The sequence below is a fragment of the Anolis carolinensis genome, chromosome 2, assembly GCF_035594765.1.
Source record: "Anolis carolinensis isolate JA03-04 chromosome 2, rAnoCar3.1.pri, whole genome shotgun sequence".
Taxonomy (NCBI): domain Eukaryota; kingdom Metazoa; phylum Chordata; class Lepidosauria; order Squamata; family Dactyloidae; genus Anolis; species Anolis carolinensis.
Window position 1 is genome coordinate 277,041,809 of NC_085842.1, and position 21,771 is coordinate 277,063,579.

The 21,771-nt window shown below is 41.0% G+C and overlaps 1 protein-coding gene across 11 annotated transcripts in view; it reads left to right on the forward strand.

Moving 5' to 3' along the window:
* The first annotated feature begins 5,374 nt into the window (after positions 1 to 5,374).
* mctp1 (multiple C2 and transmembrane domain containing 1) overlaps positions 5,375 to 21,771 on the forward strand; it is a 269,865-nt gene continuing 253,468 nt past the window's right edge. For 3 of the 11 annotated variants that reach the window (XM_062974218.1, XM_062974217.1, XM_062974222.1), the window contains exon 1: positions 8,144 to 9,192. In XM_062974218.1, coding sequence (XP_062830288.1) covers positions 8,521 to 9,192 — 672 coding nt within the window. In that variant the 5' untranslated portion in view covers positions 8,144 to 8,520. Of the gene's footprint in view, positions 5,819 to 8,131; positions 9,193 to 21,771 lie in introns of those variants that run through there. The other 8 variants (XM_008103059.2, XM_062974221.1, XM_062974224.1 and 5 more) reach the window with 7 other exon arrangements.

Sequence of the window (21,771 nt, forward strand, 5' to 3'; positions counted from 1 at the left end):
TGGCTGCAGTCATCTTGGTACATTATTGAATGGAACCAAATCAAAGTCCATAACAAGGTTTTGGAAATGATCAATCATTGCAGGTTTTTCCTGAGCAAATACAATGGCTGTAGTTAGTCTTTACATGGCTTAGCCTGGTATTTCTTCTTAAGCAGTTCTACTGGCCTTTGCGAATAAATACATATTTGTTGTGCCACACAAACTTACATGATTGATCATAGGGTCACCAAATTTGCTGTGTCATGAATTTGGACTAAACCATGACTTGTAGTAACGTTTAGGAACCAATCCAGTCACATGTTTGATTCATTCAAATCATAAAATCATCAGCCATGCCAAGCAAATTTTCCTAGAGATTTCATACAATACAGAGCTGATTACAAAGCAAAATATAATGTAAAATGGTATCACAGCTCCTCCACAGAGTTGTCAAAATTGATATTTATCACAATTGACATTTTCACTTTTGAAAACAAAGTTTCAGTGATCCATGATAAGGATGCCAGTGGTATGCCATTGAATTCTGTGAGACTTTCAAATATTGCTCTATTTCACTGTCTCCCCTTCTTATATTCAAACTAATTGAAGAACAGGATGTGCTGATATATATATATATATATATATATATATATATATATATATATACACACACACACACACACACACACACACACACACATATATATATATATCACATCCCGTTCTTCAATTAGTATGTGTGTGTGTATGTGTGTGTGTGTGTGTGTGTGTGTGTGTGTGTGTGTGTGTGTGTGCATATATATATATGCTTCTCAGAAATATTTCTGTACATTTTACTATTGTGTACTGAATGTGAGCCATCCACACTGATTTGCCAGTATAGGGTGAACCAGAAAGCCTATTCTGTATTTTCTCCCCTTGCTTCCACAGAATGCATAGCCCTAGAAAATCACTTCAGAAATGTTCTCATTCTTGGCTTCAGTAGGAGTGTTGGAGGCAGATGGCATTTTTACAGCACTTGGCTCATAGACAGAACAAAACCAATTACTGTGAATTTCCTATGTACTAAAAATGCTTATGGGCTGAGAACTCATTTACTTCCACACTTCAATTATACCTTTTGGGGAAAAAATTAGAATCAAACTGAGTGGAAAATGCCCAGAGATACTGTCCATGGCATTTTTTTTAACCCATAAGGTAAATTCCAGCTTGAGTGAAACAGCATTGATTACATTCAAAACCATATTAAATGAGGAATTAAACTGCAGCACAAGTATAATATCCATTTGGTCTTAAACACGTATTACCCCCCAATCACAAGATGAGAAAGAACACTCTTTTGATGTACCATATTAACAGTATTGACCCATAAATGTTTGATAAAGTAAATCAGCTTGTTTTAATGTTTATTCTCAGCTCAGTCTTTATAGGATTACTACCTCAGGACATTGTGTTTTGAATTTTAAACCCTAAAGAAAGAACAAACTTGAAGTATTGATTTTAAAATGGATGGAGGAAGGATCCCTAAAGCCCTCCTTTGCCTTACAATATAGACTCTGCATTAGGAGAAAGGTGCCATATGAATTAAATAAGCAAACACATCCACCATATCTCTCAATAGTCTTGATGGCCTGGGGGGGAACAGATTACTGTAATCTGCTTTTACTAATGGCAGACTTAAATACTAAACAAATCTCTACAGCAATACTGATATATCCACTCCAATTGCTTGATCAATCAGGAATGCTAAGGTGCATTACTTACCTATGTTTTGTTTCTTTGGAAGTGGGTAAATATAGCACTTTTTGGCAGACATTGGGAAAGACTATTTTGAAGGCTACGACTCCCAGATGTAGCTATATTAGCATGGGATTGTGGAGCTGTAGTCCAAATATAGCATTTGTAAACTCTCTCCAGAGATTTGATATACTTGCCTTTTTTTACTGTGCCAAGCTCATCTATTGATTTGCAACCTTCAGCTTTTACCATGTGGACAAGTTGCTTTTAGGGAGTAGGAGTCATAAAATGGCCATGCAGGTTGGAGGATTCCAGGAATTCATGCCCAAAAAGTAACTCTTCCAATCTGTCTAGACATTTTAGATAATTAATTATAAAAAGTATAATAGTTTGTACTGAGATATTTAGTTCACATCAGAGTAAATGGCTCAGCAGCTACAAGAAGGGGAGGAGGTTGACTCTTCCCTATTTGAGATTAGATCTTTCTCCATTTTGGAGAAAATATGTAAACCCTCCTGTTGTTTATATGTCACCCATTCAAGCACAGACTTGTTATTGATTTTATAACATTGTACAACAGGCACGGGCAAACTTGGGCCCTCCAGGCATTTTGGACTTCAACTCCCACCATTCCTAACAGCCTCAGGCCCCTTCCTTTTCCCCCTCAGCCCCACAGCTGAGTGGGAAAAAGGAAGGGGCCTGAGGCTGTTAGGAATGGTGGGAGTTGAAGTCCAAAACGTCTGGAGGGCCCAAGTTTGCCCATGCTGGTTGTATACCTACCCAAAAGCAATGACGTTGTATACCTACCCAAAAGCAATGACGTTGTATACCTACCCAAAAGCAATGACGTAGAGATAAATCTTAAAGTGTGGGCAATAATCATGAAATCTCCTTTGCCATATCTACCTTCTTCTCCCTCCCCACTTCCCTAGGGATTCAACCTTGCAGGCAATTCTGCTGATCCACATCAACAAAACATTGCTAAGAGTCATTTCTAAAAATTAGTAAGTCTTAACCACTTATTCTCAGCCAAGCTATTTCCAGTACTTTACATCGCAGCAGGGATTGCTCACAATAATAAATTATTGCTAAAGAAATCAGTTCTCTCTTGCCAGCCACTGTGAGCATTGCAGCTTTGCTTAGAGCAAACTGAAGGGAGTGGTAGGTGACACAATTGTCCCTGTGAGTGATCCTGAAAGCCCTGGTTCTGCTGCACCATCACATAGAGTCACGATCAGTTGCAGACTACTGTATTTTTAGGAGCATGAAAGCCTCTTCTAAAATCCTTGCCTTGTGCTTGTGCATGGTTTACCTAATAAGAAAAAGAAGTGAGTGGGAAGGACTGCCTTCAGAATCACTGTGGTTTTATATACACATTCTTTTAATAAATCAACTGAGTGAGTGCATAGGGTTAGTCTATTAAGGCTGCTGTAATCAGTGCATGGCTTTCATTTCTGTTGCAACCGAGCTTAAAGCCCAAACCACCTACCTTGCTTTATTGCACCCTTCTTTTCCTGAAACAGGCTCATTTTTCTCCACCTACCTCTTGGCAAATTGATTGCCAAAAAAGTAGAACGAAGGAGAGATCTACTCTCTGCATACAGCTGTGGGTGAATTAATACTTCATCATTTGTTAATTGCAAGATGGAACCTTCACAGATAAAGTGTTTTTCTGCAGAGGCTGCAGACACAGCCAGCTGATCATCATTGAGCCAAATGGCACCACCTGATGCAAACCAGCCAGGAAAGCATTCATAGGATTGCTGCTTAAGAAGAAATGTTCTGATCGGCTTGCAAGGCCAAATGTCATGTTCCTGCAGTTGTGTTTACTGTAGTGCTACGTAAGATCAATAGAAGGGCTGTACTTGTGAAAAATTTCTCTGGGTGCATCTACTGTCAAATGAATGTAGTTTAACATCACTTTTAACTGTATGGCACAATAACAGGGAATCCCATGAGTTAGATGAGGCACCATTGCTCTTTGACAGAGAAGGCTAAAGATCTTGTAAAACCACAAGTCTCATGTTTCCATAGCACTGAACCATTGCAGTTAAAGTGCTGTCAAATTGCATTAGTTTAATAATAATAATAATAATAATAATAATAATAATAATAATAATAATAATAATTTATATACCTCCCTATCTCCTCAAGAGAACTCAGGGTGGTTTCCAACATAGCAAAACATTCAATTGCCGAAAAGAAACCAACCATACAGAAAATTAAACATGGTAAAAAAAATAATAAACATAAAACAGGAACATACAATTCAAAACAATCACAAAAATTAAAATTCAGTTACCATATGCTCAATCAACGGGGCCAAAATACAATGACCAGGGTTTCAGGGTGGGCATGGCCAACTATGAAGTACTAGTCAAGACTAGTGCAACAGAATATCATATGGCCAGGAAGTGGATAAAGTGCAGAGCACGGTCTTAGTTGGACAGTGCAGTTTACTCTGATGTGCAGATGGTGAAATTCCATCAGCCCCACACCTTTAGCAAGGACTTTCTGTCACATTTTCAATCAGCTGGTGATGTTGGAGTTGGAAGCGGGAGGCGGCCAAACCCACTTCTGCTAGTTGAGTTGCACACAACTATGTTTGGCTCCAACCCACGCTGCTCTGGCCTTGCATGCAGACAGAAATAAACCTGTCTTCAGGCTCCATTTAGCCTGGCTTGTGTCACCTCGATTGAACACGTTGATTCCATGGGAGCTTTACGTACTAGAGTCTTGCAAGTGTTACAGAAAAGCTGAAGTCCCTATAGGTCAGGGAGGCATTTTGGTCGGTAAATCCTTGGCTGCCTTCCAAACTGGCAGGACACATTCACCGTCTGAAGCCACAGTTAATCTGTCTGTCTTTTAGGTATTCAATCTGTGACTCGATATTTTTTATTTCCCTAATATTGCTTCCATTTTTTATTATTTAGTTTGTGCTGAAAGTAGTGGCTGAATGTCCCAAATAGGTACCTGGTCATGCTAATAAACAACAATAAAGATAAGGACAGGCTTTTTATATACTACTTCTGCTTCTCCATCCTCACAAGATGAACTGGTGCTTCACTGACTAAGACTGAGCATTTTGGGGTTTAGGTAACTGTCTTCATACTTCCTATTATTAGGAATTGCTTCCAGGGGCTTGTTGTTTTGGCTAGGAAGAACACATTGTATGAACACTTGCAGCTACAGGCAGATAATATGAACGAAAATCTCCCAGACAAGTCAGCTGTTACATAGCTTTCAGTCAAATGAGATTTACCAGCAGTTGCATGCATGGATTTTTTTTATCCATTCCCATACTGTAGAAGCTCCCTTTTGCAAAAATCCCAGCTTTTCTGGTGAGTGAATGGACCCTTCAGGCCTGAGGGTTTTGTTAGGACAGCTGGGGAGGGCTGAAGTGCAGAGCTTTGCATCAGGGCAGCTCAAGGCAATCATGCGGAACAGGTTGGAGATCCAGGACTGGGCGCATTTCTGTGCAACGAGAAAAAAAGATGACATTTGTGCTGCTAAAAATAGGAAAATGCCTTTTTTTTAGTCTAACTGAAATTACTAAGCATCCATTTCTTCCCATCCTTCTGAAAAAAGACAAGCATAATCTCAATAGAAACTGGGTATCTGACAAGTTGAGGATAAAATCTTTTATTTTCACATTATGAATCATTGCTCATACATGAGATTGCAGCTGGGGGTGAGGACGGAATAACATATCCAATATTACATCGCCACTTGAGTCTCCTACCATCCATTTGCACTGGCACGGATAAGCAGGACCCGGCTGTGACAAAAGTCCTGCCCTGAAAAATGAATTTTCCTCTTCTTTGAATTCTGCCCTAGTCCTGTTCTCAGAATGGTGCTGGCTGCACTGACAGATGGCTGGAATTGCAGTGCTGAACGGGAAATGAACTTGTTCTTCCAGGGCAGGCAGCTTCCTTGCATGGGAAACTGACAAAAGGCTTCTTTCAAGGCAGAAGACGACAACCGTAGTCCTTCAGATGTTGCTGACCTACAACTCCTATCTGCCCCTACCCAGCAAAGTCAATGAAGTAGGATTATGGAAGTTGCAGTCCAGAAAAAATCTGACGGTACAGATAGAAATACGGTAAGTACATTCATAAATGTTAAGAGCTGGATGAAGCAGAAACTAATGGATACCAAGTTAGGAGAGGTCTGTGTAACACATGTTGTCCTAGGACTAATCCAATCATTGTGCAGAACATCAGCCAGCATAATATGGGTGTTATGAAAAGGCATCAAATGATATTATTTTATCCTTATTGTCGTTGTGTTGGGAAAGAAGTGTTTGTGTGTCAGAATAGCTTGGGTATCATGTGCCTTCGCTGGTTAGGGAAGAGTGATTTTCTTGTTCTGCCTGGAGCTGGAAAGCATTTAGGGAGCATCCCTGACACTATCAGACCCAGCTTTAATTCCAGTGGTCAGCTTTTTCTTGGTTGCCTTAGCAAATGTAGTAGAAGCTTGCCCAGTTATGGCCAGGACCAAATTTCCCCAAGGCAACCTTTCCTAACATTCGACAATCAGTCCTGAGAGATGTTCTCTAGTGAGAATAACTAGGAGACTACAAGAAAAATACCTAGATTAGGAATGGGTGGTAGTGGTAGTCTTTTCATAGAATTATAGAGTTGGAAGAGACCACATAGGCTATCTAGTCCAACCCCCTGCCATGCAGGAAAAACACAATCAAAGTACCCCTGACAGATGGACATCCAGCTTCTGTTTAAGAGCTTCCGAGGAAGGAGCTTCCACCGCACTGCTCTTCTTGCCACAAGGACTAAGGATTCTGGAAATTGTAGTCCAAGCCATTTTGAGGACCACTTGATCAATAGGGCTGACAGATTAAAAAGTGAAGGCTCATCTACCTTTAATAGTTGTGAAGATCAAGGAACTTCAACCATGTTGCTTGTTCCATTCCTGTGTGACAGGCAACACCTGCTGAAATGCCTTTTACTACACAAGTGTCTAGGAGGCCTCTCCACTTTCACTCTCAAACTGCACTGACTGAATTATTCATGTTTAGCTTTCATCCTACAGCTCTAGCATGACTGTTGTGCCTGCATCGGAAATGGGAAAATAATGGGACTCCAGATCATTTTTGAGTGCATACTCTCTTGGTCCTGGATCTCGCCTATGCTTTTAAAATGGAAGAAAGCTGCTGGTGAGAAACGTCTGGAATGCAACAAGTCCAGATTTCAATCAAACTGTCCTGCATCTCAAGAAGTCAGTTTATATTCACAAAAGAGCATGCAAAAATAAAACCAGCTAATTTAAAGTTGCAGCAACAATGTCCGGTGCATTTTTCCTATGGAGGAAATGCAGGTTGAGGATGTTACCCAAAATGCTTGGGACTAGAAATGTTTTGGATTTGTTTGGAGTTTGATGGGGATACTTGAGATAATTGGAAATAGGACCCAGGTCTGAAATTCATTTATGCTTCATATACAACTAATGCACAGTATTTTTAATTGTTTTGCATCTGGACCATATTGGAATTCTGAATAAAAGAGTTAATGCAGTTTGAATGCTGGTATTGAATCATGTGAGATAATAGTTTTACACAGTCTTTAGCCTTCTTTGCCAAAGAGAACTGGGCTGCATTTAAACTACAACTCCCATGATTGCACAGTCTTGGGGCAGGGCAGTTAAAGAAGGATCAAACTAACAGCAGAAACAACACGTTGCTGAAGGCTTTCATGGCCAGAATCACTGGGTTGCTGTGAGTTTTGCGGGCTGTATGGCCATGTTCCAGAAGCATTCTCTCCTGATGTTTCACCCACATCTATGGCAGGCATCCTAAGAGATTGTGAGGTGTTAGAAGCTAGGCACATTGGGTTTATATATCTGTGGAAAGTCCAGGTTGGTAGGTTTGGGGTTCAACCCCCCCCCTCGATTTTTTTTAACTAGTTTACTCATGAATTTTAACAGATTAACTAAATCCCCAAGAGTGCCCACTGAAGTTTATCTGTGTCCACCAGGGGTTTGCCAATCCTCCTAGTGAGGCTGTGTGCACTTCCCTCAACCAGATGAACCCTTTGCAGAGCAGGACCTTCATCCAAGTTATTTTGCCTTCTCGGCCAAAGAGCCCTGCTTGGCTCCCCAGACTACAAATCCTGGGATGGCACAGCATTGAGCCCTGCCAGTCAGGCCTGGTTTACTCATGAATTTTAACTGGTTAACCAAATCCCCTTGCTAAGTCTATGAGACGTAAAATATTAAGAGTCCCTCCAGGCACTATCTCAAGCAGATATTGACAGGTCTGAACCCGAGGGGCGGGTGGGTCAAGGGTTCAACCCCCCCCCCCCCCCCCCCGAAATTTTCAAAACGCCTCCCGAATTTTTTTCTGGCTACGGCCCTGCTGGCAGTGTCTCCCGCTGGCTGGATTGCTGGCTGGCTTCCTCCTCCGGCGTAGATGCGCCCCGACTGCTAACCCAGGAAGATGCTCCCACTCGGAAGGAGGCGGAGCCCGTTCACACGTGTTTCCCTGCCGTTCCTCCTCGGCAATCCCTGATCCGAGGCTGTGGGGCAAGGGATGCAGCTGAGGCGCAGGAAGGCAATCAATCAGGGCGGCGCACTCCTTTGTGGAAGCCTCCGAAGTGAGGAGTGAAGCCTCCGGACTCCACTGGGCTCTTTGGCTGCTGCTGTTGCCTCCGCAGCAGTAGCAACAACCGCCTGGACTGGCGCCTTTGGAAGAAGAAGAAGGGGAAGGAGGCGGAGAGGAGGAGGAGGAGGAGAAGGGGCGGAAAGGAAGCGGAGGCGACTCGGAGGAGGCAGCAGCCCGAGGCGGCGAGGATGGAGCCCGGCAAGGAGGCCCCGGACCCAGCGGGGGAGGGGGACCCGGAGTCTTGCTCCTCTTCCTCCTCCTCCTCCTTCCAGGCCCGGCTTTGGCGGAACCTGCAAATGGGCAGCAGAAGCAAAAGCCGGGGCGGCATCAGCGAGCGCCGCAGTGCGGAGACCTCGCCGTCCTTGCCCCGCGCCCGGGAGCAGCCGGGACCCTCCAAATGGGCCGGATTCCGCCGCAGGAAGCCCGTCCTGGACCGGGTCTTCTCCTCCTCGCAGCCCAACCTCTGCTGCAACTCGGCCGAGACCTTGGAAGGCCCCGAAGCCGGCTCGGCGCTGCGCCGCTTGCGGGAACACATCCTCCACCCGCCGCGCAGCAAAGGCAACACGCCTCCTTCGTCCGCTTCGTCCTCGGTGGCCTCCTCGCCCCGGCTGCCCCGGGAGAAGAGGGGCGCGGATGGGGCGCCCAAGGCGGAGGAGAAGGAAGAGAAGGAGGGGAAGGGGCACCAGCACCCGCAGCAGCAGCCCCTGTCCCACCAGAAGAGCTCCTCGCTCCCGGGCACCGCTTGCTTGGAGCAGCTGCTGCAGGAGTCGCCCACCAAGGGCAAGGGCAAGGGCAAAAACACTGGTGGAGCTAGCAGCAGCCCCAAGGCCAGCCCTCGCACCGCCCCCAGGAGCCCGCAGGTACATGCCTTGGGAAGCGGGAGGAGGAGGGAGCAAGAGAAGCGCCTGCTGGCAGCGCCACACACACCACTTGGCCTGCCATGGCTCAGCCTTATGGACGCCTGGGAGCCCTGGAGTGTGTCTACACCAGGTATGGGCAAACTTTGGCCGTCCAGGTGTTTTGGACTGCAACGCCCACCATTCCTCAGGCCCTTTCCTTTTCCCCCTCAGCCGCTTAAGCAGGCGCTTCAAAACACCTGGACGGCCAAAGTTTGCCCATGTATTTATTTATCGTATCTGACACCAGTGTATCTAAAAACACAAAGTTAAAAACCTGGCATGATACTAAATATCCTTTGACCCATACTTCGCCACTTGGAGTGCCTCTGGTGTTGCTATAAGAAGGTCCTCCATCCTGCATGTGGCAGGGCTCAAGCTGCGTTGTAGTCTGTGGTTTGCGCTTCTCCACACTCGCATGTCGTGGGCTCCACTTTCTGAAGGTTGGCTCTGCATCTCCTGGTGCCAGAGCGCAATCTATTCAGCGCCTTCCAAGTCGTCCCGTCTTCTGTGTGCCCAGAGGGGAGTATCTCATTTGGTTTCAGCCATGGCTTGAGGTTCCAGTTTTAGCCTGCCACTTTTGGACTCTCGCTTGCGGAGGTGTTTCTGGGAGTATCTCTGTAGATAAGTGGTTCTCAACCTGTGGGTCCCCAGATGTTTTATTTATTTATTTATTTACAGCATTTAAATTCCGCCCTTCTCACCCCAAAGGGGACTCAGGGCGGATCACATTACACATACAGGCAAACATTCAATGCCTTTTAACATAGAACAAAGACAAGACAAACACAGGCTCCGAGCGGGCCTCGAACTCATGACCTCCTGGTCAGAGTGATTCATTGCAGCTGGTTGCAGCTGGCTTGCTCTCCAGCCTGCGCCACAGCCTGGGCCTTCAACTCCTGGTAAACTGGCTGGGATTTCTGGGAGTTGTAGGCCAAAACACCTGAGGACCCACAAGTTGAGAACCACAGCTGTAGATCTTAGGAAGATATTTCTTGATTTAAGGCATTGGTATGCTGGCTGATATCCGAACAGAGGATGGGCCGGAGATGTCAATGCCCTGGTCCTTTCATTGCTGGCTGCTACTTCCCAGCGAATGTCAGGTGGTGCAATGCTGGCTAAACAGTATTATTTCTCAATGCCCATGTGTGATCTGCACTGCAGAAGTCATGCAAACTGGTGCTTCTGTGACTGCCATGGCTCCGTATTCTGGACTCATGGGGCTCCTAGGGTGCAGCGACACCAGGCATACACAAGCTTTGGCCCTCTAGGTGTTTTGGACTTCACCTCCCACAATTCCTAACAGCCTACCTGCTGTCAGGAATTGAAGTCAAAAACACCTGGAGGATCAAAGTTTGCCCATGCCTGAACTACACTGTTAGAAGTTGGTGCTTCTTTGACTGCCATGATTTCAAAACATTTCATATTGATGGCACACTATTTAGACATGTGTTATTTTGCGACACAGTCGTTCAATTTTATTTGCAAATTGGAGGTTAAGCCAGCTCCTTATAAGAGATCGAAACATATACCTACAGTAGAGTCTTGCTTATCCAACCTTTGCTCATCCAACGTTCTGTATTATCCAATGCAGTCTGCCTTTTAGTAGCCAGTGTTTTTGTAGTCAATGTTTTCAATACATTGCGATGTTTTGGTGCTGAATTTGTAAATACAGTAATTGCTACATAACATTACCATGTATTGAACTGCTTTTTCTGTTGTATAACATGATGTTTTGGTGCTTAATTGGTAAAGTCATAATGTAATCTGGCGTCTAATTGGCTTTTCCTCAATTCCTCCTTATTTTCCAACATTTTCACTTATCCAACGTTCTGCCGGCCCGTTTATGTTGGATAAGCAAGACTCTACTGTAGTGTGAGATTTTATTCAGATGTGTGGAAGGGGCCGCAGTGACTGTAAAATTAATGACACTACTTTGACTGCCATGGCTCAGTGTTATGGATTCTTGGGAGTTCTGGTTTTACAAGGTTTATAGCCTCTGCTAAAGAGGATTGGTGCCTCACCAAGTTACAACTGGATCTAAACTGTAGAATTAAAGCAGTGTAACACCACTTTAACTACCATGGCTCAATGCTATGGAAACCTGGAAGTTCCAGTTTTGCAGTATCTTTGTGTTTTTTCAGCCAAAAAGCGCTAGCGTCTCACCAAACTACAACTGAACTCATCCCCTCTCCATCTCAGAAGATGGTGATTGCAAACTTCCTCTGTGCAAACCATAACCAGGATAAGTTGTGCTTATTTCAAACATGATTTGAGGTTCATGTCAAAGCCAGTTTGACACCACTTTAATTGCCAGGGATCAATACTGTGGGATCATTGGGGTTGTAGTTTGGTGTTTGGTGAGGCACCTGCGCGGTTTGTTAGAGGAAGCTAAAAACTGAATTACAATTCTACAGCACTGAGTCATGCAGTTAAAGTGGTATCAAACTGCATTCAAAGAAGACAAGGTCAAACTTTCTCTGAACACCCTTGCCAGTATAGGGTCTTCTTATTCCAGAAGTAAAAGCAGACAAACAGAAAGCGCTTGAGACCAGGACAGGTGGCTTCTTTAGTACATGAGGTGGGTATGGATGTGGATGATGGGACCCAACATCCACATGTACACTTTATAAACATAGGTAGAAGGTGATTTTATACACATTATTTTTCATAATTTTATATGAAACAGGGCTTGTATACATCGAACCATCAGGAAGTACAGGAGTTATTATCTCAGCCACCTGTGTGGAGAATTTGGGGTTTTGGAGTATTTCGGATTTCAGAATTCTGAATATGGGATGCTCATCCTGTACTAACTGAGTCAAAAAAGTCAGTCTGAGTAAGTTGAGCTGAGCAGACTTGCTAAATCATCAGGATTTTTCCCCCTTTTCCTTACCAAAAAATAAACTATTTAAAAAAGAAATCATAGGTGCAAATTGTTGCATAAATCTGTATTGCTACCATCAAGATGTTGACTTAATACTGTTTTTCTTTGCAATAGGAATTGTTTGGTTTAGGTTATGTTTTTTTAATTCTCAAAATACAGTTTTAGGTCTTAATTGCATAATATGGATCTGGCAACTTTAGGGTTTATGTTTCTCATGGAGCTGTTGTGAAGGTTGCATATTAGTTTTCAAATCAGATGGAGAAAGTCCTCTGTAATAGCTATTTGGGGAAATAACAGGGTTGCTGTATGTTCTCATGGCCTTTTTACAGGCTTTTGAGAAACATGTTTTGGGAACTGTATGCCACACTAATAAGTCTTTGTTCTGAGCCTGTAGTGATCCCACAAAACTTGGAAAAATTTTTTTGGGGAGTTCAAGTTCAAAAATGTCCTCTGTCATTGATCATATTGGCTGGTCAATTAAGAGTCTCTCTTCAGAAAGATGTATTTCTGTTTTCAGTGTATATATCAAAATGTTCAACTGGGTTCTTTCTGATATCAGAACAGGTTACAGGAAGTGATGTCTGACACTAAAACACTGTGTGTGTTTTACCATGTGCTGGTAGCTTATGTTTGTAACCCAGGCAAAGGCAAAATTTGGCCCTCCAAAAGTTTTGGACTTGAACTCTCACAATTGTGGAAGTTGAAGTCCAAAACACCTGGAGGGCCAAAGTTTGCCCATGCCTGTTGCAAACTGTAAGAATTTAGAATTTTATAGCGCTTGATGCCTTTGAGCCTTCCCATTGGTCAGTCAAATGATATATGCAGTTACTCTGTGAATACTAGACACTTGAGTCTAGCATTGCATAAAGAAGCAGACAACATATGCTATTTAACTGCTTATTTTGTGTTTTCATTTTGTGAAAGGTATAAGATATGGCAAGTGTATACTTTTGCTAGGTGATATATCCATCTAAAACTTCTTCAGTATGTATTTATAGTGTGCTAATAACCTTTTGCATTGGGAGGCTGAAATAGTTTTACTTACTTATCTGATTACACGATTAGTTTTATGTTTGAACTTAACTGTAGTTATTTTAATTTTGACACCCTTGGAGTTCTAACTTAAGAAGGTACAAATGTACGCATGTGGGTCAATGTTTTGCCTCCTGTGTTATAAAAACGTTATTAATGAACATTCAACAGCAGAAGTTGCTACAGATCATAGCCTGAACTATCCTCTACACAAAACTATGGTTCAACATGGTCACCATCAATTTGTACACATTTGCATCATCGTTTAACCCAGGTATCAAAATCATCTTAGAAAAAAGAAGGGTTTTGCTTCGTGATCCATGATTTTAAATCTGTTTTAATCCTCTCTACACCCTAATTTGGCCTCTTCTGACTTTTACCTTTTTGGAAAGACAACCCACATGTTTTCAGATTCAGTGACCTGAATGACGTTGACACCCACCCACCCATTTAATAATAACTCTAAATCACTTTTAATTTAATCTTTATACTCAGTTTATATTTTAAAAATATTTTCTCATACATAAGCAAATCCAACAGATTAGCAGTAGAGAAAAAAGAAATTAAAAGAAAATATTTAAAGGAAAGATTTAACTATTGACAGAAGGCAACATATATAACCCTATTCCTCTTTACCAAATACAAAATAAATAAAGATAACTTTCAATCTTCAGTGGTTATTATAATATATTATACTGTAAGCTTCATTAATATTTTCACATAAAAACTTTGTCCGTCTATAATTTACTTATATAATAATAATAAATAATAAACATTGACAAAATTATGATCTGTCAACTGCAAAAGGCCACCTTTTGCATCATCCAAAAATACGTCACACAGTTCTAAACACTTGGGAAGTGTTCGACTAGTGATTTTCTGATATGAAATCCTGCATATATATCTCGTTTGCTGTGTCATACTATGTCCTTGTGTCAATAGTAATAATAATAATTGTATTTCTTACCCATCTCTCCTTACAGTTTGAGGTGGATTATTAATTTTCCAAATTAAATCTTTAACTATTAAAGATATAATCCCTATCAGAGACTTATTCATATGGGAGCCATGGTGGCGCAGTGGGTTATACCCATGTGCCAGCTGAACTACTGACCTGAAGGTTGGGTTGCTGACCTGGAGGTTGCCGGTTTGAATCCATGAGACAGGGTGAGCTCCCGTCTGTCAGCTCTAGCTTGCAAGAACATGAGAGAAACCTCCCAGCTAACACATCCTGGCATCCCCTGGGCAACCTCTCTATAGATGGCTAATTATCTCATACCAGAAGTGACTTGCAGTATGTTCTCAAGTCTCTTCTGATGTGATAAAAAACCTTATTTATATATGTATATATATATTACTAAAGTATTAGCAATCTTTATTATCTGTTAGTATTAATCTTTCATCTAAATCAAATACCTCGGATTGTTATTATTTGTCTCTCAAGTATAAATACTTGCTTGGATAGCTTTTTGGTTGCCTCATAGCATATTAGGTATGTCACAATAAAGGAATTGAAACCCCAATCAACCAGCAAAGGATAATTTGTTTTACTTTACATAATCCTTGCAACACAAAAAAATTCACACAAGGTACTATTTGTTGTATCCTGTGTACATCAAATAGTACCAATTGTAATTCCATTTCAATGCTAGATTGTAACATAACTACATTTTCATAAATCAAAGGCGTGTGTTAGGGTTTCTTACAAGACACTATTTAAATACTGTACTTAAAAACCTTAGAAATAGATCAGGTTCACTATCCAGTGCACAAACCTTTTAACTTCTAAACTATGTTAATCCCTTGAAAATTAGTTGAGACCTGAAAGGTGATATCTCTTGGTACCATATAAGTTACATAATTTTTAGCAAAACCATACACACATATTGAAAGGAACCTTTCATTAAGACTCTGTGGAATGTATTTTGGATTTGGGACCATTTCTCCCATTAGTCAGAATGAGGCATCTACCTGCAAATATGCTGAGATGTTGTTATATCTAATTTTTGGATTTATAGAAGCTTCCAAATACAGAAAATCAATCAGCCTTTAATCTTAGCATTCTGCAGAATTGAGATTTTTTCAAAAAACCTTTGGATAAAAGTTTCTAACTTAGAGTTTTTTCTTCTAAAGTGTAGCCATATGAACAGGAATTTGTAACCTTGTGTATTTACATAAAAGCTCTGTTGACTGGCAATGAAAAACAGCATTACATTATTTTAAAACATATAACAACTCCCTATGCGTATTCATCAGGAATAACTCCTAGATAACAAGAAATTAACATAAAATTAATTGTGAATATTTGTAATATTTTACACATATATCTGTCCTTTTCTAACCAGGCAGAGAGCATAAGAATGTGTTATCCAAAATTCTTTCAAGTTCCTTCTGAATAATAGAATCATAGAGTTGGAAGAGACCTCGTGGGCCATCCAGTCCAACCCCCTGCCAAGAAGCAGGAAAATCACATTCAAAGCACCCCTGACAGATGGCCATCCAGCCTCTGTTTAAAAGCCTCCAAAGAAGGAGCCTCCACCACACTCCAGGGCAGAGAGTTCCACTGCTGAACAGCTCTCACCGTTAAGAAGTTCTTTCTAATGTTCAGATGGAATCTCCTTTCCTGAAATTTGAAGCCATTGTTCCAGGTCCTAGTCTCCAGGGTAGCAGAAATCTCATAAATCTCTGTGCTTTTCTAATTGCCCTGACAGATTGAGAAAACAGCTTTCTATTCCCTGTTCTTTTCTTTTCCAATAATGGGAACCTCGTGGGTCATCCATTCTCACCCTCTTTTTATCAAACAGACATGTAAAATCACAGCACTATCAGTGTTGAACACAATTGCTCTGATTATGCAATGAAACCTGCCACAAATCCCTAAAGCCAATGTATGGTCCTTGGTTGCACTAGAAAACTCTTGCCCCTGTGTTTAAATAAGGTCATATTTTGCCCATGGAGGAGTCCCCAGTGGCGCAGCGGATTAAATCGCTGAGTTGCTGAACTTGCTGACTGAAAGGTTGGCATTTTGAATCCGGAGAGCAGGGGGAGCTCTCGTTGTTAGCTTCAGCTTCTCTCAACCTGGCAGTTCAAAAACATGCAAATGTGAGTAAATCAATAGATACCGCTCTGGCGGGAAGATAACGGCACTCCATGCATTTATGCCAGTGACACGATCTTGGAGGTGTCTACGGACAACTCTGGCTCTTCGGCTTAGAAACGGAGATCAGCGCCAACCCCCAGAGTCAGACATGACTAGACTTAATGTCAGGGAAAACCTTTACCTTTGCCGATGGAAAGGAATGGGTGCCATCCCGTCACCTGCTTGAAGCAGAAAATGTTTTTGAAGAAAGAAGGATTGAGCAATCATGGTCTGAATGATGTTTCTTTAGTAAACAATACATGTTAACATTGGAAGGCCTGGTTTAAACCCTAACCTCTTGGTCATAGTGCTCCAGAAATAAAACATACTGTAAACCGTGTGTGCCCAAGCAGCACTAAACTCTGCAGATGCCCTTAGATAACCTGAACTTTAGATGACATCCTTCTCTTTGAATCTACAGTAAACTCCTTAAATGCATTTACCTTGTTGCCTGTCAACAGGATTCTAGTTGAGACATCTGGAAGACTTCAGGTGGCAACTGAAAGGCAGCTTCTGGAAGCATTATTACTCATGCTCTAGTTCTTCACATGTTGGCTTGGAAGCAAGCCCTGCTGATTGAAATGGAACATGCTCATAGGCAAGTGCTCATTAATAATACTGCACCCTTTACCTCTTTCTGTTTATAAGTGGACCTTAATGAATAATGTTCTATATTCACACACAAATTAGCACATAGGCAGAGACTTTCATTCATGTGAAACATAAGGTTGAAGATACCATCACTTTAGGTTTTTGGATGTGGTTGACTTGGCTAGTTTTAGAAGTATTAGAATGAAAGTAAGGTGTGTAATGATAGTTTTCATATGGAAAAGTTAACTTCACTATAATGGAAGATTAGATACAGTGCGATCTTCTTGTATAGGATGTGGGTGGGAGGGTTTGAAGAGTGAGAAGAGGTCTCTTCTCTTAGGCATACTTTGATATATTTATGCTTTGATGAAGGGTAAAGTTCTAAACAAATGGTACTGGTTGCATAGTCTGTCTTTTGGAATCCACCCACGCTGTTCTCTTGAGCATAATTTATTACTGCTTGTGTTTACTGTTAATGCCTGTGTGGTTCCAAAAATCAATTAAAGTCTCTGCATCTGTGCACATTTTCCCTCTAGAGCTGGCTTGATAGCTGAACACATAACCTCCTTCTGCAGGTCTTTGTGTGCTTAAGGTTTTGGAGGGCATTGTCAAAACAATGTGAGTTGGATTTCAAGTAGTAGGCTTCTGGTGTCTCTAAAATTAAGGGGAAAAAAGGAGTGATAGCCTAAAGTGTTATAGCTGCTGCCTAAGTACACATTTATGCAATTGTTCTCAACCTTAGTAGATGTACAAAAATAAGACTGTATAGTCCCACAGTGTTATAAATGAAATATGTTTGGTTGTTGATATTAAAGAGGAGGAGAGTGTGGAAACCACTCCAGTAGCTTGATTCCTGATCTTGTATTGCATGTATTCATTATGCTTACATGGCAGCAGAAAAATCTGACTCAGTTCAGCATGGTTTGCTCCTCATAGTCCTCAGCTCAGCTGCTTACTCTCTTATGAAAGTTGAAGTCAGCACAGACAGGATAGAGTTGTTTAACCATGGGAGTGAGGTGGGTTAAGGATGGCCAAAATAGATTGTTTTTAAAAAAAATTGAATTCTACGTTTTAAAAAAATATATGTTTAGAGGTAATTATTGCTGTACTTTATTTCTGCCAAAGGAGACAGAAAGCCATTAACATTAAAAAAACATAATGCTGTGAAAATATAACAAATATAAATATTAAAATAGAATTAAACATATAAATAATAAAAATACATAGTTAAAACCAGGAAAACTAACACTACTAGTTAAACTACCTAAGCACAGCACTCGCAGGGTTGGTCTTAAAAACGTTCATATTTAAAAGTCTGTCTGGAAAAGAAAGATCTTAGCTGACCACTGGAAAGATGGCAGTGGGGGGGCTGTTCTGGGTTCCCTGGGCAAGGAATTCCAAAGTCAAGGAGCGGCCACCAAGAAGGCCCTCTCTGACATTCCCGCCAACTCCATTTGAGATGGAGGTGGGACCGAGAGGAGGGCCTCTCCTGAGGATCTCTAAGCCTGGTCAGGTTTGTACCAGGAGATACAATTTGCCAAATGAACCTGAGCCACATAGGGTTTAAGATACACTTGACTTGTATCTTAGAATGCTTCCAAAAAAAGTTGTTACTGCATGTGTAGCTCAGCATATTCACAGAATTTCACTAGGATCCAAAATTTTTCTTTGCACTTTTGTGATGTTCCCGTGTTACTATCAGCTCCAGCTCTATGCGGCGATATGAGAGAAGCCTCCCATAAGGATGGTAAAAGCATCAAAACATCCAGGCATCCCCTGGGCAATGTCCTTGCAGACAGCCAATTCTCCCACACCAGAAGCAACTTGCAATTTCTCAGGTCGCTACTAAAAAAGTGTTGCAATCCACTTAGGACCTTGAGGGAGAGAGATGAAAGAAACCTCATGATATGGCAAGGCTACAAGTTAAGTGTGATAGGACTTGAGTATAAACATACTTGGAGAGAAGTTTGTGTGTGATCAATAAATGCATTCTGGGGAAGAAAAAACAAAGTTTAAATAAGTTTCCCATTTAAAGCAAGGATGGCCAACACATGGCCTTGTGTTACTCTCTCATCCTGAATTTGTACAATATTTAAGCTAATTTCAAAGACTTCTGCGTGATCAGTACAGGGCTCTCTGCAATAATGATATTTCTTTTCCCCAGCAGCCTGCTAAGTGAGGAGGAAAAGTAGAAAGGAAATGCAGACGCATTTGAGAGAAAGAAAAGTAGTTGACAGACCACCACTTCATAGGGTTTTGGATTAAGATTTTAAACATTTAGAAATTGAATGCCGTGATAAGTACCTATGTTTGGAAGACAATTATGAAACAGTTTGCGAACACGATGAAATTTCCATAATGTTCTTTAGGGACCTTTGTCAATATAGTGAAGTGTTGGAAATAAGACATTCAGCTATAAATAGGCTTTCTTATGAACATTTATTTCGTTGTGAGTCGATGTTCTTGCTCACTGCAGATGAGTCTGTATTCTTAAAACTTGACAACCTGCCACTCAACAAGTGAGACTGAAGTAGCTATAGTGATTAAGCTACTTTGTATGTGATTAATACAAAAAAGCATGCTGTCTTCAAGAATATTTTCACCTAGGACAAGAACTGAAGTTTATGGAAGGAGGTGGGATTTCAAATAAGAAAAGGGATTTAAGAGATTGTGCAGTTTAACAGTATAGTTTTTTTATCGTGTCAGAAGCGACTTGAGCACATAAGCAAGTTGCTTCTGGTGTGTGAGAATTGGCCGTCTACAGAGACATTGGCCAGGGGACGTCCAGGTGTGTTACCATCCTGCTGGGAGGCTTCTCATGTTCCCGTAAGGTACAACTGACAGATGGAAGCTCACGCTGTCTCGTGGATTTGAACCGGCAACCTTCAGGTCAGCAACCCAACTTTCAGGTCAGCAGTCCAGCCAACACAAGGGTTTAACCCTTTGCACTATAACAGTATAGTGATTTCTTTTTTCTCCACTCATCCCAGCAAAGAGAATTACATTGCATTGTAATGTGGTCTTTGTTCTTACTATTGCTTTTCCAGTGAATCATGTCATCTTACTATATTTCTGAAGATACCCTCAGTTGATATGTTTGGCTTCTAGTGAGAGTTCAGGCTTAATTTGTTTGAGAACCCATCAATCTTTTGGAATATCCATATACTTCTAAACAAGGATATACTCTTAACTTGGAAATAAATTATGTAACAAATATGACTTCAAAATAAACTGACTAGATTGGTTAATTGAGGGCTAGAGAGAATAATTCATTAGATAATCATTAATTAATGTTATATTGTTTGTTGAAGTTTAAAAAGAAGTAGCTGTGTTGATTCCTTGCAGCATAAAAGAGAGAAAGGAAAGGGCAGGGGAAAAAAGAAATGTGACAACACCTTTAACACTATCTATATATATAAAAGAGTGATAGCATCATGGCGACCCACAAAACAACAAAACTACAGGCCCTCCAACCTCAAAATTTGACAACACAACCCATCATCCACGCCTCTAGGTTGATACAACAAAAAGAAAAGAAAAATAAAGTCCTAATTAGAGAGGAATAATTGCTTTTATCCAATTGCTGCCAGTTAGAAGGCTAAGCTCCTCCAACTTGGACTCCTAGCAACCCAATAAAAAATAATAAAAAACACTAAAAATTAATACAATAAAATACTATAATAACAGAAAATAACTAAAAATAATACAAGAAAATAATAAAATATAATAAATAAAATATAACTTACAATAAAATTAATAAAAAAATGCAAATAAAGTCAAATAAAAATTACACAACAATTTTTAACCAATACCACCACCACTTTGCCACAGCAACGTGTGGCCGGGCACTGCTAGTTTTTATATATGTGCTTTTGAGGAAATACATGTATATCAGTTTTTTCCTGGATTCTATTAGATTCTATCCTAATCCCACAAAATATGCTTTATACCAGAGACCTTAATACCACTTGAGACTATATCCAAAGGTGGGTTCATATTCACAGAAGTTTGTGAAAAAATAAAAACCAGTTAGTGTTTGTTTCTCTCGCTCCTTTCCTTCCTCTTTTTTATTGTTTGTTGTCAAGGAAATGGGATTCAAGTCAAATGAGAGGTTCCTATTCATATTTGAAGACAGGGTGTTATAAATTAACTGCATAATATTAACAGGAACTTCAACTAGATTGGGAAAGTATACTTAAAGTCTCTGTGCAGAATCCAGTGGAAACTAGTTACTTTTCATATAACAACTTCAACTATTTTCATATAACAATTAACAACTGAGGGAAATTTTAAGCATGGACTCAACTGCCTGTAATCATTTTAGTAGGATTTTGGGCCGTCCACACAGCCATATAACCCAGGATATTAAGGCAGAAAATCTCACAACATCTGCTTTGAACTGGGTTATCTGAATCTACACTGCCATATATTCCAGTTCAAAGCAGATAATGTGGGATTTTATTCAGCTGTGTGGAAGGGGCCTATGTCTCATTTGCAATAGACATATGAGCAATATACCAAGTTTTAGAAATTGTTTAGAATATAGAGAAAACATATGTGGAGTAGGAGTACAGGAATCTGCCAAATACCAGAGGAGATGTTCATCCAGCCTACTGTTGTTCACTTCTACATAGTTAGAGGTCTTTCATATCAGTTGCTCTACCTGATTCATTTTTAAATGGAGATGGCCGAAAGTGAACTTGGGATATTAGACATGCAGAGCATGTATCTCTAGCATAGAACTATAATCCCTTACCTGGACATGCCAGTTACTACCTGAGTGGATTGGAGTGAATAAAACAAAACTTGGCTGCCTTCTGCTTAGTTTTCTATCAAGGCATGAGTTATTTGACAACACATGACTCATTTGAGCTGCTTAGACAGAAACACAATG